At 44.9% G+C, this 17,283-nt stretch overlaps 1 protein-coding gene across 5 annotated transcripts; it reads right to left on the bottom strand.

Annotated features, from left to right (window-relative positions):
• Positions 1–300: 300 nt before the first annotated feature.
• On the bottom strand, positions 301–12,364 carry ZNF207 (zinc finger protein 207). Of its 5 annotated transcripts, XR_010090917.1 has the most exons (12): positions 12,178–12,364; positions 7,684–7,946; positions 6,838–7,005; positions 5,967–6,042; positions 5,533–5,630; positions 5,144–5,298; positions 3,832–3,924; positions 2,938–3,177; positions 2,404–2,575; positions 1,873–2,037; positions 1,586–1,654; positions 301–677 (listed from the first exon to the last, which is right to left on the bottom strand). XR_010090917.1 is itself a non-coding variant. In XM_063456172.1 (11 exons), the coding sequence occupies exons 1-10, from the start codon at positions 12,216–12,218 to the stop codon at positions 1,877–1,879; spliced, it is 1,467 nt and encodes a 488-aa protein (XP_063312242.1). In that variant the 5' UTR covers positions 12,219–12,364; the 3' UTR covers positions 1,382–1,654; positions 1,873–1,876. The 5 variants fall into 5 exon arrangements, 4 of the variants coding, with proteins under 4 accessions (XP_063312242.1, XP_063312243.1, XP_063312244.1 ...); XM_063456172.1 differs by lacking the exon at positions 301–677 and having other exon boundaries at positions 1,382–1,654; XM_063456173.1 differs by lacking the exon at positions 301–677 and having other exon boundaries at positions 1,382–2,037; positions 5,533–5,606; positions 12,178–12,363.
• Between the last annotated feature and the right edge of the window lie 4,919 nt (positions 12,365–17,283).

Consider the following 17,283-nt stretch of genomic DNA (forward strand, 5'->3'; position numbering starts at 1 on the left):
CAGCAAGAAAGGAACTATAGGAGAACTAAAGTGACATTAGACAGACACAAAGACTGAAGTATTGAAAAAATAATTTTCAAATTACTGGGAACTGCCAATTAATCCCCCGCTACATCTTTCCATTCAATCCAGAACAAAAGAGCATTTATATTTAGCAGAAAACACAATAGCAAGGGTTTAAAAAAGTACAATATTCTAAATCTGATAAATGTGTATTTATTCAAAATAAAATGCCAACATATGATTATATTAGCTGTAGATTAAGTTAAGTACTGAGTTCCAGTGTCTGTGGGGGTGTTAAAAAAAATATATACAAATTTCTTCTTTAAACCAGCTAAGTGGCAGTTTATTTAAAAGGGTACTTAAAAAGCCACATTAGAGGTCATTTAAATTCATGCAAGTTACCAACGACACAATCTTTGCCATTTCCCTCCAATGTCACTTTAGGTGCAGGTCTCTTCAATCAGATGATTCTACACAGCAATCAGGTATGATTAAATCTTAAGTGTCCCTACATTAAATCAAAGGTTAGGGGCTTTCACCAAACTTGCTGCAAGTTTGGGGACATATATATCCAACAGCTAAAGCTGTGAAAACCCCTGGTATTGGTAAAATAAATCCCACTTGCCTCAGACTGAACAGGGCAACACTCAGCCTCAGCCTGTGCTATGGCAGTGCTATAGGGAGAAGAGAAATTCACATTTTAGAACATTTCCTGGTCAGTGTAATAAACACATGCACATTGTAGTCTATACGCGCAACACATTAACGTCTAATAAGAGAATTTATACGTTTATACCATTATTATTGTTACAGCTTTAAGACAATGTTTATTGGTGAAACAGAAGAACCCATTTATCTCATGTAATTAAACCTGCACAAATATCAATACCAAATTAATGGCCACTAATAAAAAAAAATACCTGAAAGTCTAAGGCAGATAAAGTTGAAAAACATTTCACATTAGGCTGTCAGATAACCATTATATAATCAAAAAATGTGGGGCATGTGTGCACTAGTACAAGAATACTAGGCAGCAGAACCACTACAGCTCATTTGATATAAACAGTGGTTCTTGTTATTGGCCAAAAAATGTTTGATATTAAACTAGGCCACTCTAGGCAAACGACTACATCATTCTGCAGTGGTTAAAAAGTGTAATCCTGCAAGAGGAATAATAAGTTAATATCTCTAGGAGCAAAGTTGTCCAAGTCAGTGGTCAGGATTTCTACCAAAAGATCAAAAATATTAATATTTGTACAGGTTGATCATGCAATAGAGTAATTCTTGAATACAAATACAGGGCATTAGACGTTCAAGTGGCATGCATATGTTCAAACCTTAATAAATTGCTCCAGAGCTGGGAATGAATAAAAAGGCAGAAGGTTTTCTCTTACTTTATTACATAATGAGGGTCTCACATTACAGATCGGGGTCATAAATGGAAAATGTAAATACAATCACACTTGGGTTGGAACAGAAAGTGCCCTCACCAACCAACGTTGGGGACGAAAATCCAACAGCACCATGAAGGTGCTGTGAGGGCTTCATTTTTAAAGACCAAATGGAACATCACAGAACTTGCCTTTAAAGGTGGGATTTGGCGCCTTCACAATTAAACGAACCATATTTACTATACGCCACTTCTAAAAACCTAGATGAAACATGAAAAAAAGCCATACAGTATAAATTGCAATATCAGGAATATCTCCTGTTTTAAGTTCCACCAACCCCTCCCCTCAAATAAAAATAGCCCTCCCCAAGTAAAACAAAATGTCCAACAGTTCCTGGTCTGCGGGGAGATATGGTGTTAGCCACAGGGAAGCTGGCTATATACACAGCACAAGATGAGAAAAGGTTTAATCTCCAAACCTATTTAATAGCGGCCACCTTGAGACATTACAGGAGGTCTGATTCCCATCAGAGGCCGAGGAGGTCCTCCTTGGTACTGTGGGACCATGGGGGGACCTTGCCCATAGGGTGGTATTCCAGCCGGGTGATATGCAGGCATGCCTTGGTGTGGGCTGCCATACTGACCTAGGAAAAAAAAAAAAATTCTAAAAACCACATATTGGTATGAGCATGTAAACTGCATATAGGAGGAACAGTCTTATTGCATACTCTCTAGATAAGGAGTTGGAGAATTCCATGGATGCAATCATAGATACCACAATTAATACATGGGGGGGGGGGGGGGGGGATTAAAATAAAGCAGCAGGTGCACAATCCCTAAATTCAGCATTAAGTCAAAGACAGATAAATACAGGAAGACAGATTAACACATTCAATAGAAGTGGCAAAGCAAACACTTTTTGCAGAGACACACACCCCAACAACACATCACCAATGCAATGCAGTACACAGACATTCTCATTTCCAAAAATTTGTCAGCACAATACTAACCATGAGGTGGCATCGGATGCCTCATACCCGGCTGCTGGGGAGGGGGTCCAGGTTGTGGAGCCATCATTGCTCCCATAGGGCCAACACCTTGATTACCCATATTGCTTAAAGGAGCCTGGCCAGGCCTTGGTAGGTGACGCTGGTATTTAGGGTGCTGGGCCCGTTTTTCTTCCTATGTGTGCAAGAAAGAAAAAAAAACGAAAAAAAAATATATATATAATTTAGTGCTTCAGCATTAAAGTATAAACCAAATAAACTAGGCTTATACGAGCTTTAAAAGGAAATGGTTGAACACATCCCATACACACTCCATTTATTTAAACCGTATTTTATAAACAGTTATTTTTTACACACACAAATGATAATTGGTACACTTTCCTAATCTGCTGAATGTACAAGTTTAACAAATTAAAATCCTTTGCTTTCCATTAATGCACACGATTAACCCCAGCTTGGATTATTCTGCTACTCACAGCCAATTGTCAGTTTCAACAGGAAAGAATCAAACAGCACACAAGAGACAAGAGCACTTACCAGTGATATATCCTCATCTGGATGGATCAACTTACTGGTTGCACTAGTTGTTGTCAAGGTAGCAGGCTTACTTGTTATGGAAGGAGGTTTGGCAGGGGTGCTGTTTGTAGTACTAGTGGTTGACAGCGTGGATTGGGTGTAAGCAGGGAATGTTGCTTTAGGAGGTTCTGTAGTTGTAACAGGCGCACTGTTTAAGGGTTTGAAATCTGTTCCGACTGGTCCTGCCACTGCTGCTGGAGCCTAGCATGTTTAAAGACACAATGATAAGTGACACTGTGTGAAATGCTTTGTAAAGAAGACACTGCAGAACAGCCGAAGCAAAGACATCTAAAGCAAACAGGGGCCCACTTCTGCACACAGGATAAAACTGACACTAAAAGGGAGGAGGAAACGCAACTGGGTATAATTGAGCTTTCCAATCCTCTCTTCCAATGAAATGACAATACTGCAGTGGCCAAGCTGTGGGTGAATAGCACTTGCTGGACAGCACTTATGATCCATAGCAAGACAGTCACATGTTTAACCCTCTTGGTGCTGAAGTAGTAAGCACAGCCACAGGGTTAATGGCAAATGTGTTTATCTGATAAGTCTGGCAATTTCATGAGAATGTTTTAATATATACACACACTCTATAGGATTAGGCATATGGATGAAAACACACTAAAATCATGCATTACACCAATATCTGCCCACTCATATGCATTGCCAATTGCACAAGTTAACCCTTCAAGGTTTAGGAAGCAAGGTGCTTTTCTTCGGTTTTGTTTTTCCAATTCACAATTGTTTTCTTTCCAAAACGTATTTTGTTCATTTGAAAGTAGTGTCAATTTTAAGCTTTATTTCCCAAAGGGTTAACTCATGAAGCAAGTCTTAATAGTGCAATTTCCTGCATACTTGTGCTGTGCTAGGGAACAGCGCTTTAGGAGGCGCAGACAGACTTTCTGAATTGGAGGACGTTGTACTGGAGCTTGTGACCTGTGATCCCATCTGCAGCACAAAGAGAGGAAGCAGTGAGGAGACTATCTGGACTTTAAAGAACAGGAGTGATATGTTCGGTAGGAAAAAAATAAAACTATATAAAACCCTTGTTCAGCAGGAAAATAAAGCACTTAATTCAGCACACAACAAAAAGCTATTAAACTACAACAAAAAAAACACTGCAGACATGCTTACAACTAGAATAAAAAAAACACATATGTTGTGTGCGACTTCTAATTTCGAAGTTAGATGGTCTGTGGTACAATTCTCAGACAATGAAAAGTGTGAAGACATTGAATCATTCAATTGATTGATTGATTTAACCCCTTAAGGACACGACATGTGTTACATGTCATGATTCCCTTTTATTCCAGAAGTTTGCTCCTTAAGGGGTTAAAGGTGCACTCCAAGCATAACTATAGCTCACTGAAATGTTTATGGCAGCATGAGTATATGGAGAGTTAGCTCGCTCTCCAGCAACATGGATAAAGCAAAAATTACACATCAATAGGTTATGATGTATCCTTCAAGTCAAAAAAAAAAAAAAAAAAACCCTGAAGAATGGAATGACAGGCCTATCAGCAGTTTTAAGTGACCTTATGACACACACACACACACCAATAATGCTGACTGGACTAGATCAATGGTGAGAGTGAAGACACATTGTTAAGACTACATTTAAAGGGAAAAATAAATAAAAAATAACATTTCAAATCAATGATTCTGAACAGGTTTGAAGAAGCAGTGTTGTGTTTAATTTACATATACTATAGTTTTTAAAGGAATACTCAAACCACTGCACAGGTTATGTAATTAGTCAAACCTTTTGAAAAAGCATTTTTTTTTTTGCTTAGTTGTAGCATTCCTCTTCCAGTATGGAGAGCTAGAAGCTCCTGCTAGGATATCAGATATAGTTGCTGAAAGTTGAGGGCCCAACACTCAGGAATCTCCATTCCTTGTTCTATCGACAGATCTTATTTCTATTATTTTGAAAATGTGACTATTTATGGAGCAATTGTGTATTCTGAATATCACTGGCCTTCCAAACTGACTTAGGAACCCTTCCAAAATGTTATTTCCTAACAGACCATGTTTAGCGGTGTTTTGTTTTTTTTATTGTTAAACATGTTGCTCCAATCTGTGTTGAGGCACGAAAAAAAAAAAAAAAAAGCACAGACTATTCCCATATTTAACCATCTACCCAAGTGGATTGCACGGTAGCTCTTACCTGCCCAGCACTGGGGAAAAGTGGTTTTGGCACAGGCTGCATGACTGGTGCCGATGTACTGGGAGCGGAAAGTCTGCCAACACCTGGGGCAGATAAAGGCTGTGACTGCGTTACAGATGGCATTCCAGGACGAGGTCCAACGGGTGGTGGCACACCTAAAATATACAAAGACAGGAATACGAGAGGATCCAAGATTCCATCCTATAACACCAACCAGCAAAGATATCCAATATTTTTCTGAATAGCATGGTTGCTTGAAACGCATGGATAGAGATATATATTCCATCTCCATGTATTTCAAGCAACCACACTGTTTGGAAACTATAACCTGACCATATCTAGTAAGAAGATTTTTTTTTTTTTTTTTTAATTAGGATAAGCTGACTTACCTGGTGGCAAACCAGCCATCATGGGAGGTATTCCTGGCCCATGAGGATGCATCATTCCTCCCATTGGCATTAGTCTGTTAAAAGACAACCATGAGTTTCTGAAATTGTATGAAAATTGCATTCAAATTTTGTCTAAAAAGACAATGGTATTTAAAACTACAACAAGCACAAAATGTGTCAATCAATATTTCAGTCATGTCCCTTCCCAGCTGAAAACAGTACACACTTACACAAGCTATGCCATTTCCCATTAAAACCGTAAATGACTTGTTTCAGCCAGAAACCGTGCAGACACCAAATCTACATGGTTTAAAATTAACACACAACACCATTCATATTAATACCCCATATAAATAGTGTGTACACATTAACCTGCACCATGTCATTTCCCAGCCAAGACAATACACTAAGTTTAGATTCCAGTCTATACTAACCCGTGGTGCATTCCTGGAAGCACAGGAGGGATTCCAGGCATCAATGGTGGCACAGATGGCATTAGTGGGGGTATACCTAAAAAACAAAGCATGACACGTAAGCAACATGTATAGCTTGGAGGAAAGACGAGACAGGGAGGATATAATAGAAACATTTAAATACATAAAAGGGAATCAACACAGTAAAGGAAGAGACCATATTTAAAAGAAGAAAAAACTACAACAAAAAGAGGACGTAGTCTTAAATTAGAGGGGCAAAGGTTTAAAAATAATATCAGGAAGTATTACTTTACTGAGAGGGTAGTGGATGCATGGAATAGCCTTCCAGCTGAAGTGGTAGAGGTTAACACTGTGAGGGAGTTTAAGCATGCATGGGATAGGCATAAGGCTATCCTAACTATAAGATAAGGCCAGGGACTAATGAAAGTATTTAGAAAACTGGGCAGACTAGATGGGCCGAATGGTTCTTATCTGCCGTCACATTCTATGTTTCTATGTAAACAAGTAATGCAAAGCATTAAATAATGGCAAATACCCACAGGTTAAAGTGAGGACAGCTTTCTGTCCACTTATTCAAAATATTCTAAACATAGAGTGTTAAAAATTCTAGCACAACTTTAAACTGGTAAATATTTTACCCTATGATTTATCACACTTGACCATTTGGATTATACACTAACTTCTAAAGCAGAAGATGTTATGGGGGTGGGGAGTAAATTAAATAAAAAGGGGTCACAAAGTAAATTTAAAAGCTTCTCAGGTTTTGCATGACAAGGTTAAAGACTATTGGCAATGCAATGGCTAGTTTTAACTAACAGGGTTATTTGCTAGAGTGAAAATTGCTAGTAATTCAGATTCAATTTCAAAATACCTGGGGGCATTCCCGGTACACCTGGCATCCCGTGATGAAGACCTGCTTGCCCCATGGCTTGCATGTATCCCTGCTGTGGCTGCATTTGTTGTTGAAATGAAGTGGATGCTACTGAATCGTCGTCATCATCATAATCAGAGTCATCCTGGCCTTTCTTTTTCTGGTTGTCTTGAAAAAAAAAAATGTAAGGAAGAAAAGAAAATAAATTTTAAAAGTCTAAGTATCAAAATTGTTATGAAGATGTGCCTATAGCTTACAAATAAAGCAAGATTTTCTACAATGATACAAAACAAAAATGTTTTACATAAACAAAATGGCAGAGACCTTTTAAAGGGAAACTCCAAGCACCATCACCACTACAGTCTAGTATAGTGGTTATAGCGCCTTATATAGCATAATATTGGACAACTAATCTCGGTCCACTGCCACATTCTGTCCTCTCCAGTAGGAAAGGCTTGTTGTCAGTTGAGGGCAAACAGGACAAATGCAGGAAACAAATTTTAGTTGCAGTGGGGTGGCAACATGGTACTTCTGGCATATTAACTACAGTGGGCTGTAGCAGTCAGGGTGCTTCAGGTGCTCCATTAAAGACAGTGTTAAACGCAAAAAGCCCTATAGGCAATTATTATACTCACCAGAACAAATGCAATAAGCTGTAGTTCTGGTTACTATAGTGTACCTTTAACCCCTTAAGGACACATGACGTGTCTGACACGTCATGATTCCCTTTTATTCCAGAAGTTTGGTCCTTAAGGGGTTAATAACCATTTAGCAGTTTTGTTCAAATTGTCTAAAACAAACTTGCGGTAATTAGCAGCCAATGATGGCAGCAGTTTGTAAACAAACCTTGCTTTTGTTCAAGTAATCTTCTCCTCTCTTCCATGTCTTTTTCAGGTATACCCTCCATGCCATAGATTTCCAGTTCAATATCAGTTCTTCCAGGAATTGCATTAGGAACAGCGTCTATAGTTTCTTTATGGACCTGCATGCAGTGGATTGCTAGACCAGGGCCTGTATAGAGCTTTTTATGACATATGTGACATTTAAAATGCTTAGCTTTCTGGTGCTGGATAAGAATTTTCTCATCATCAAAGTCCCGGTTACAGTACCTATTGGACTGTTAAGGATAATTTTTATTTATAAAGAAACATTCTGCAGCACGGAATAGACTAAAACAAATTGATGCAACAAGACAAGTTGGGTGTACAAGAACAGTAAAACAAAATGCTATTCAAACAAGCCGAATCGTAGAGGAAAAAACATTGTATGAAGCCTTGCTTACAATAAAGAATAAATAGAAGACTTAATGTTCCACCACAAAACTCATTCGTGAGAAAAAGCAGTGTTTACATTACTGCCCAGGGACACCTCTAGTGGCATTATTCAGACGGTCACTAGAGGTGCTTCCTGGGTCAGTGTTGCACACTGTAGCACCGATATTCAGTGTCTCCATGCTCTGCATGGAGGCGCTGAATACTCCCCACAGAGATGCAGAGTCAATGAATCTCAAGGAGAAGGTAATTGGCACAGCGCATTCTGCAGCGCATATGTGATAGCCTCCTGCTTGCCTATGGATCTACTCCCTACCTCCACTTCTGCTCAGTGACTAGCCAGAAACTACCTTTCCCGAGCCAAGCTCAGTGGTGCAGGGTTTACTCATTGAATAACAGCACTCAGCCAATGAGAGAATGCCTACTGTTATAAGTATGCTGCTTAATGTGTTCCTTTAAAAACCATCCACAACTGTGTCCAGTAACTAGCACAGTTGTGGGTGTGTACACGCACACACAGGCCAACCCCCCCCCCCCCATACACAGGCCAACCCCCCCCCCATACACGCACACACAGGCCAACCCCCCCCCCCCCATACACGCACACACGCACACACAGGCCAACCCCCCCCCATACACGCACACACAGGCCAAGCCCCCCCCCATACACGCACACACAGGCCAACCCCCCCCCCATACACGCACACACAGGCCAACCCCCCCCCCCATACACGCACACACAGGCCAACCCCCCCCCATACACGCACACACAGGCCAACCCCCCCCCATACACGCACACACAGGCCAACCCCCCCCCATATACACGCACACACAGGCCAACCCCCCCCCATATACACGCACACACAGGCCAACCCCCCCCCATATACACGCACACACAGACCAACCCCCCCCCATATACACGCACACACAGACCAACCCCCCCCATACACACACACAAGCCAACCCCCCCCCCATACACGCACACACAGGCCAACCCCCCCCCCATACACGCACACACAGGCCAACCCCCCCCCCATACACGCACACACAGGCCAACCCCCCCCCCCATACACGCACACACAGGCCAACCACCCCCCCATACACGCACACACAGGCCAACCACCCCCCCATACACGCACACACAGGCCAACCCCCCCATACACGCACACACAGGCCAACCCCCCCATACACGCACACACAGGCCAACCCCCCCCATACACGCACACACAGGCCAACCCCCCCCATACACGCACACACAGGCCAACCCCCCCCCATACACGCACACACAGGCCAACCCCCCCCATACACACAGAGACACGCACACACAGGCCAACCCCCCCCGCCATACACACACAGAGACACGCACACACAGGCCAACCCCCCCCCCCCATACACACACAGACACGCACACACAGGCCAACCCCCCCCCCAATACACACAAAGAGACACGCACACACAGGCCAACCCCCCCCCCGCCATACACAGGCCAACCCCCCCCCATACACACACAGAGACACGCACACAGGCCAACCCCCCCCACACACAGAGACACGCACACAGGCCAACCCCCCCATACACACACAGAGACACGCACACACAGGCCAACCCCCCCCCATACACACACAGAGACACGCACACACAGGCCAACCCCCCCCCCATACACACACAGAGACACGCACACACAGGCCAATCCCCCCCCCATACACACACAGAGACACGCACACACAGGCCAATCCCCCCCATACACACACAGGCCAAACCCCCCCCCATACACACACACAGACAGACACGCGCACACAGGCCAACCCCCCCCCCATACACACACAGGCCAACCAACCCCCCCCATACACACACAGGCCAACCCCCCCCCCCCATACACACACAGAGACACGCACACACAGGTCAACCCCCCCATACACACACAGCCCAACCCCCCCATACACACACACAGACACGCACACACAGCCCAACCCCCCCATACAAACAGACATGCACACACAGCCCAACCCCCCCATACAAACAGACATGCACACACAGCCCAACCCCCCCATACAAACAGACATGCACACACAGCCCAACCCCCCCATACAAACAGACACGCACACACAGCCCAACCCCCCCCATACAAACAGACACGCACACACAGCCCAACCCCCCCCATACAAACAGACACGCACACACAGCCCAACCCCCCCCATACAAACAGACACGCACACACAGCCCAACCCCCCCCATACAAACAGACACGCACACACAGCCCAACCCCCCCCATACAAACAGACACGCACACACAGCCCAACCCCCCCCATACAAACAGACACGCACACACAGCCCAACCCCCCCCATACAAACAGACACGCACACACAGCCCAACCCCCCCCATACAAACAGACACGCACACACAGCCCAACCCCCCCCATACAAACAGACACGCACACACAGCCCAACCCCCCCATACAAACAGACACGCACACACAGCCCAACCCCCCCATACAAACAGACACGCACACACACACACAGCCCAACCCCCCCCATACAAACAGACACGCACACACACACAGCCCAACCCCCCCCATACAAACAGACACGCACACACAGCCCAACCCCCCCCCCTACAAACAGACACGCACACACACAGCCCAACCCCCCCCCCCATTTACACAGAGACACGCACACACAGGCCAACCCCCCCCCCCACAGGCCAACCCCCCCCCCATAGACAAACACACAGGCCAACCCCCCACCCCTCAGACACAAACACACACAAGCCAACCCCCCCCCCCCATACACACACAGAGACACGCACACACAGGTCAACCCCCCCCCATACACACACACACAGCCCAACCCCCCCATATACACACAGACACGCACACACAGCCCAACCCCCCCATACCAACAGACACGCACACACAGCCCAACCCCCCCCATACCAACAGACACGCACACACAGCCCAACCCCCCCCATACCAACAGACACGCACACACAGCCCAACCCCCCCCATACCAACAGACACGCACACACAGCCCAACCCCCCCCCCATACAAACAGACACGCACACACAGCCCAACCCCCCCCCCCCATACCAACAGACACGCACACACAGCCCAACCCCCCCCATACCAACAGACACGCACACACAGCCCAACCCCCCCCATACCAACAGACACGCACACACAGCCCAACCCCCCCCCATACAAACAGACACGCACACACAGCCCAACCCCCCCCCCATACAAACAGACACGCACACACAGCCCAACCACCCCCCCCCATACAAACAGACACGCACACACAGCCCAACCCCCCCCCCATACAAACAGACACGCACACACAGCCCAACCCCCCCCCCCCATTTACACAGAGACACGCACACACAGGCCAACCCCCTCCCCCCATACACATGCAGGCCAACCCCCCCCATACACACACACACAGGTCAACCCCCCCCCCTCATAGACACAAACACACAGGCCAACCCCCCACCCCTCAGACACAAACACACACAGGCCTACCTCCCACCCCTCATAGACACAAACACACACAGGCCTACCTCCCACCCCTCATAGACACAAACACACACAGGCCTACCTCCCACCCCTCATAGACACAAACACACACAGGCCTACCTCCCACCCCTCATAGACAAACACACACAGGCCTACCTCCCACCCCTCATAGACACAAACACACACAGGCCTACCTCCCACCCCTCATAGACACAAACACACACAGGCCTACCTCCCACCCCTCATAGACACAAAACCACACAGGCCTACCTCCCACCCCTCATAGACACAAAACCACACAGGCCTACCTCCCACCCCTCATAGACACAAAACCACACAGGCCTACCTCCCACCCCTCATAGACACAAAACACACACAGGCCTACCTCCTCCCCATACAGACACACACACACAGAGACAGACACACACACACAGAGACAGACACACACACACAGAGACAGACACACACACAGGCCTACTCTCACACAGCACGCAGTAACAGACGCCGCCATAAATGTATTATAAACACACAGCCCACACCGTCCCACAGAGAAGGATACCAGCACCAGGGCTTCAGCTGCTTCTTCTTCTTCCTCCCCATGGCGACAACACGAACGGAATCTCAGGAGAACCGAAGCCTCAACGGAAGGAAAAAAAACACAATCCTACAATGAGGGGACAAGATGGCGCCAGAGACAGTCGACTCCCAGCATGCAGCGCGGCGAGGCGTTGGGCGGGAAGAACAAGTACCACCCAGAGTGGGTGGGGTCAGGCGCTCGCGCAGCGGTGTCAGCGCTCGAAGGATGGGATGCGGGGGAATCCCCGAACGTTCTGATAGGAAGGGGCGGGGCCGTGGAGTGAGGCTGTGGCAGCCATTTTGAATATGGTAGTTACATCAAACACCTTCCAGTTGGTATACTGAACTGAGGCTCTGGCCGCCATTTTTAATGTGGTTATTACCTCATGCAAGAGGGCTTTATTTTTTTAAAGGGACAAAAGAGGGAGGGATTTACCCTTGTGGTCACATCAAATATTGAATTAGATTTTTCTTCTGTTCAGTTACTGTACACTTTGTTATTAAGAAAAAACTAAAAATATTAACATGTCTATATTTGAAATAATTTGTATTTTACAATTTTTTTATTTTTTTTTAAACCCTGCTAAAAACATTTGCACAGTATTGTCTGTATTTATATACTGTATCATTGTTATGGTACTTTTTGAAAGTAAACCAAAATGTTCAAAGTCTATCTGTTCCTGTCCAAATCAATAAAATTAAATTGCGTATATACGCTGAAGTAATTAAGTCTGACACACGAGGTTCAGGTTAAAATAACTTCGAGAAAGTTTATTGGCAAGTGAAGTAAAAGCGGGCGCGCAGGCCCTTTTAAGAGGCATTTTGCGTCATCATTGATTATTAGAATATCAGCAAATAAACATCATCAATTGGATTAATTGTTAAGTGACGGAGTTAGTGTCTTACCTATTGGTTAGTAAAATTAAGAGGTTAGTCCCGTGCCCACCCATCAGAGGTGGGATTATTCTGGACACGGGTGGGGGACAAGGGGGTCCTAAGCGTCATTTTACACGGTCAGTGATATCAGGCTTTATGTCCAGGTGCAAGGTCTCTTATGAATAGAACATTTCATTACTACTGTGTTCTGTGGCCTTCAAACTGTACTATCTTACAAGCTCTAAGGAGTAGCCAGCAAGTCTTAAGGAGTAGCCAGCGCCTCCTGGTACTTGTCCTTGAAGGAAACACAGTCTTTGTCTACTGTATTAATTGGGTTGAGAAGTTCAGTCACGTAATGTAGTTTTAAAATGAACAAGTTAAGTCATGAGGACAAAATGGAGGATTGAAGAAGTCAGGTTAGGAGGACAAAATGGAGGACGAAGTCACAGTATAAAGTTAAAATGGAGTTAGTACAATAATTCAATACAAGTACAATAATAATTTTTAATAATTCCACATCAGTCCCCCCTATGAAATGTTAGATTCTAAGAGATAAAACTTTATTATGTTAGTATCAGAAGACGTGTTAACCCAAAGGCACAGAAACCCCGCGGCCGCTAGCTAGATGTTAATGCAAAGTGCAAGGCTGTCCCTAGATCTGATCCTAATAGGCTAACCATCCGTCAGTATGGCTCTCGAACGCTTCACACCCAAGGGTATCCCATGGCAGCTAACCCACCACTTCTCCACATGGGGTCTTTACCATTCACTGACAGATGCTGTCCCTAATCTAGTCCCTTCCTAGAATTCCTGCACTTTATCAACAAAGGGGATAATTTGCAGCGGCAGACAGGGTGAGTTGATGTCTTGGAATTCTTGGTCATCAACTTCGAGATGGGTCAAAGTGGGTGTTGCTTGGTCAACAGTCTTCATGAGGGATTTTCTCAGACATGGGAGGACACAACAAAAGAGAAGAGCAAAGATAAAAAGAAAAATTAGTATAGCCATACCAATCTGCATTAAAGCCTTTTGCCATCCTGTCATCCAACCAAACCATCTTTCCCAGGGATCCTTTATCCCAGAATTCCTTTTTAACTCTTCAGACAGGTCATTTAATTTCTCTATAGCTAGTGTGACTTTACCATTAGGGCCTGTGTTTTCTGGGATGTAGGTACAACATGTCATAGTGTCGGGTAAAATCTTACAAACCCCTCCTTTTTCGGCTAAGATCATATCTAGGGCCATTCTATTCTGGAAAGTCATTTGGGATGTGGCCTGCAACTGTTCGGCCAACCCCTGGAGGGCGTCTCTGGTGTAATTGACAAAACGCTGTTGATTATAATAAATGTAATTTATCCAATTTAGATTCTTGTTTGCGGTAACTATGGTAAAAATTGATTCAAATCCTGCAGCAACTTCGTCCCTAGCTTTAAACTCATTGGGCACCCCCCTGGGCACTCCAATGGCATCAATATATACATGAGGATCAAAACTTCCTTTCACTGGGGCGTCACGTTTAACCTTAGTGTGGCTGAACTCATGGGTGTTGAGGTGTGTGTCAGAAATAATATGTATAGGCATAATGGCCTTAGTCAAAGTACACTCTCCCCACCATTCCGTGTCCATTCTGGATCTTAGCTGTAAATCCCCACACAACCAATAAATGTCTCCTAGTGACCTAGTGTGATGTTGCAGCAAGCGTACAGGGACAGTTCTGTATGTAGCACAATAGCCTTTGGAAAAGTTACCTACAAATTTACCAATACCATCGTACATGGCATAGCAAGTGTAATTACCTTTATATACGGTAATACCATCAGGGGGTTTGACATCTTTGGCTAGAAGAGGATACTCCTTTGTCCATGCAATACATATGGACCTGTTAAAATTATAGTGGTAGGCAAAAAGGCTTAAAACACATTCTTCTATATCTACGGGTAGGATTAAAGGTACGGTACCCAGGTGAGGCCGGGCACCTCCACACACATAACATGCGGTTCTATTATGCTTATTAGCATTATATTTCATCCATTCTAACCATAAATTTACATCATTAAAACCTGTTTCAGCGGCCATGGTATCTTCAAAAGTGGGGTTAGCAATGGCCATCATGTCCTGAAAGGTCTGGATATGGGGTTTTAATGGGTTAGGGACCATATGGGTGGCCCCTTGCCACTCAGAAGAGTTGCACATATCTTTGAGGTAGAAATGCCCTAATTTCTGGTAGGAACCCCTTTTCCAGTACATTCCCATCACATACTGGTCTGCATCTGTTGGGCTTGGGTGCTCAATATTAAGGATTAATTTCATTGGTGTGCTCCCCCCAGGCTTTCTCAAAGTCATTCTCTGGAGAAGCGATCTACCATGATCATCTACTTTAGCTACGGCACTTTTTGGTTTGTAACCCCAGGCAGGCCCGGCATTCCACCCCGCCGCCCCCCAATGGTCACAATTGTGCCCCCATTGCTTGTCAACTACACAAACATATGGGTCTTTCGAATGAGGGATATCTCTATAGATGCTCTGGATTTGTGGTGTGGGAAATGGGCATTCTACAATATCACAGTAGTCAAAGGTATAAGTAGCCACCTGGGTGCATGATGAATTATACCAGAAGGTGTACCCACTAATGTCTTTGGTAATGGCTACTTGCTGGGCCTTCATAAGGCTAATTAAGGAGAAGATGTACCAGAGATACATGTTTGTGCGATATTCGCTTCCTCTGGGGCAGGAGATTTCTTGCAGTGGGAAGCGTGGATCCAATTTGGCCTACCGGCCAATTTGACGGAGGTTGCGGTAATCAGGAGAACTTGGAATGGACCGTCAAATCTCGGTTCTAGGGTATTTTTCCGCACAAACTTCTTAACCAGGACCCAATCTCCGGGGAGTAGGTTATGGGAACCTGTATCCAATTCGGGATCTGGAATTGAAGAGAAAACTTGGGCATGTATTTTGTTTAGGACATTTGCAAGTTCAGTTACATAGTCTACTAAAACATCTGATTGGAGTTGCAACTGCTGCGGATAATAACAACCTAGTCTGGGTGCTGTCCCAAATAGAACCTCATATGGGGACAGTGAATGCTTCCCTCTAGGTGTGTGTCTAACACTAAATAGAGCTATTGGTAGGCTTTCTGGCCAGGGCATCTTTGTTTCTTGTGACATTTTTAACATTCTGGTTTTTAGAGTGCCATTCATGCGCTCCACTTTACCACTACTTTGTGGGTGGTAAGGGGTATGGAAGGCTAGAGTCACCCCTAGAGCAGTCCAAATTTCTTTAGTCACAGTTGCTGTAAAGGCTGGGCCTTGATCACTCTCAATAACTTCTGGGAGTCCGAATCTACATACAATATCTGTAAGTAGGCGCTTTGCGGTTGTTTTTGCAGTGATATTGGCCACTGGGTATGCCTCTGGCCATCCTGAGAACATGTCCACTATGACTAGTGCATATTCATGGGGCCCACTCTTGGGCATTTGGATGTGGTCAATTTGAATTCGTTGGAAGGGGTACATGGGCTTTGCCAGGTGTTTCGCAGGCACCTTAATTGGTCTTCCTGGATTGCATTTTGCACAAATGACACAGGCTTTGCAGAAGTTGCTTATCAATGTTGTGATTCCGGGTGCTTCATAATACTTCTGTATGAGGGCGGCCATCAGTTCTTTTGACAGGTGTGCAGGCCCATGTGCCCATTGGACCACTGCTGGGTATAAATTTCTGGGAAGACAAAATTTGAAGTTGTTGTAATATATTCCGTCCTTTTGGACAGCTCCTTTCTTTTTCCATTTCTGGATTTCCTCAGGAGTGACTGCAGCTTGCTGTTCTTGTAAAATTCGCAAATCAGTAGGAAGAGTTTGCAAAGCAAAAATAGGGACTTCTTCTTCTTCTTCTTCTTGTCCGGACACTTCTTCATCCACTTCCTGCAGATCCCTGGCCGCTAACTTAGCAGCTTGATCAGCCAAATGGTTGCCCCTTGCTTCATCTGTATCCAATTTCCCGTGGGCCTTAATTTTCAAAACGGCCACTTCTTTGGGGAGTAGGAGGGCATCCATTAGCTCCTTGATTGCAGTGCTGTGTTTGACTGGTGTACCGGCGGTGGTAAGAAATCCTCTAGTCTTCCAAATTAGGCCGAAGTCATGTGCCACACCCAGAGCATATCTTGAATCTGTATAGATGTTAGCACGTTTTCCTTCGGAAATTTTGCATGCTGAAGTCA

The sequence above is a fragment of the Pelobates fuscus genome, chromosome 5 (genome assembly GCF_036172605.1).
Source record: "Pelobates fuscus isolate aPelFus1 chromosome 5, aPelFus1.pri, whole genome shotgun sequence".
In the NCBI taxonomy this organism is placed as follows: domain Eukaryota; kingdom Metazoa; phylum Chordata; class Amphibia; order Anura; family Pelobatidae; genus Pelobates; species Pelobates fuscus.

Coding starts and splice junctions, on each gene's coding strand:
- ZNF207 (XM_063456172.1), bottom strand. CDS start 12,218: ATGGGGAGGAAGAAGAAGAAGCAGCTGAAGCCCTGGTGCTG. Junction 7,947..12,177: donor CAGCTGAAGCCCTGGTGCTG/GTATCCTTCTCT, acceptor ACAGTCCAATAG/GTACTGTAACCGGGACTTTG. Junction 2,576..2,937: donor CAGATGAGGATATATCACTG/GTAAGTGCTCTT, acceptor TTGCACACATAG/GAAGAAAAACGGGCCCAGCA.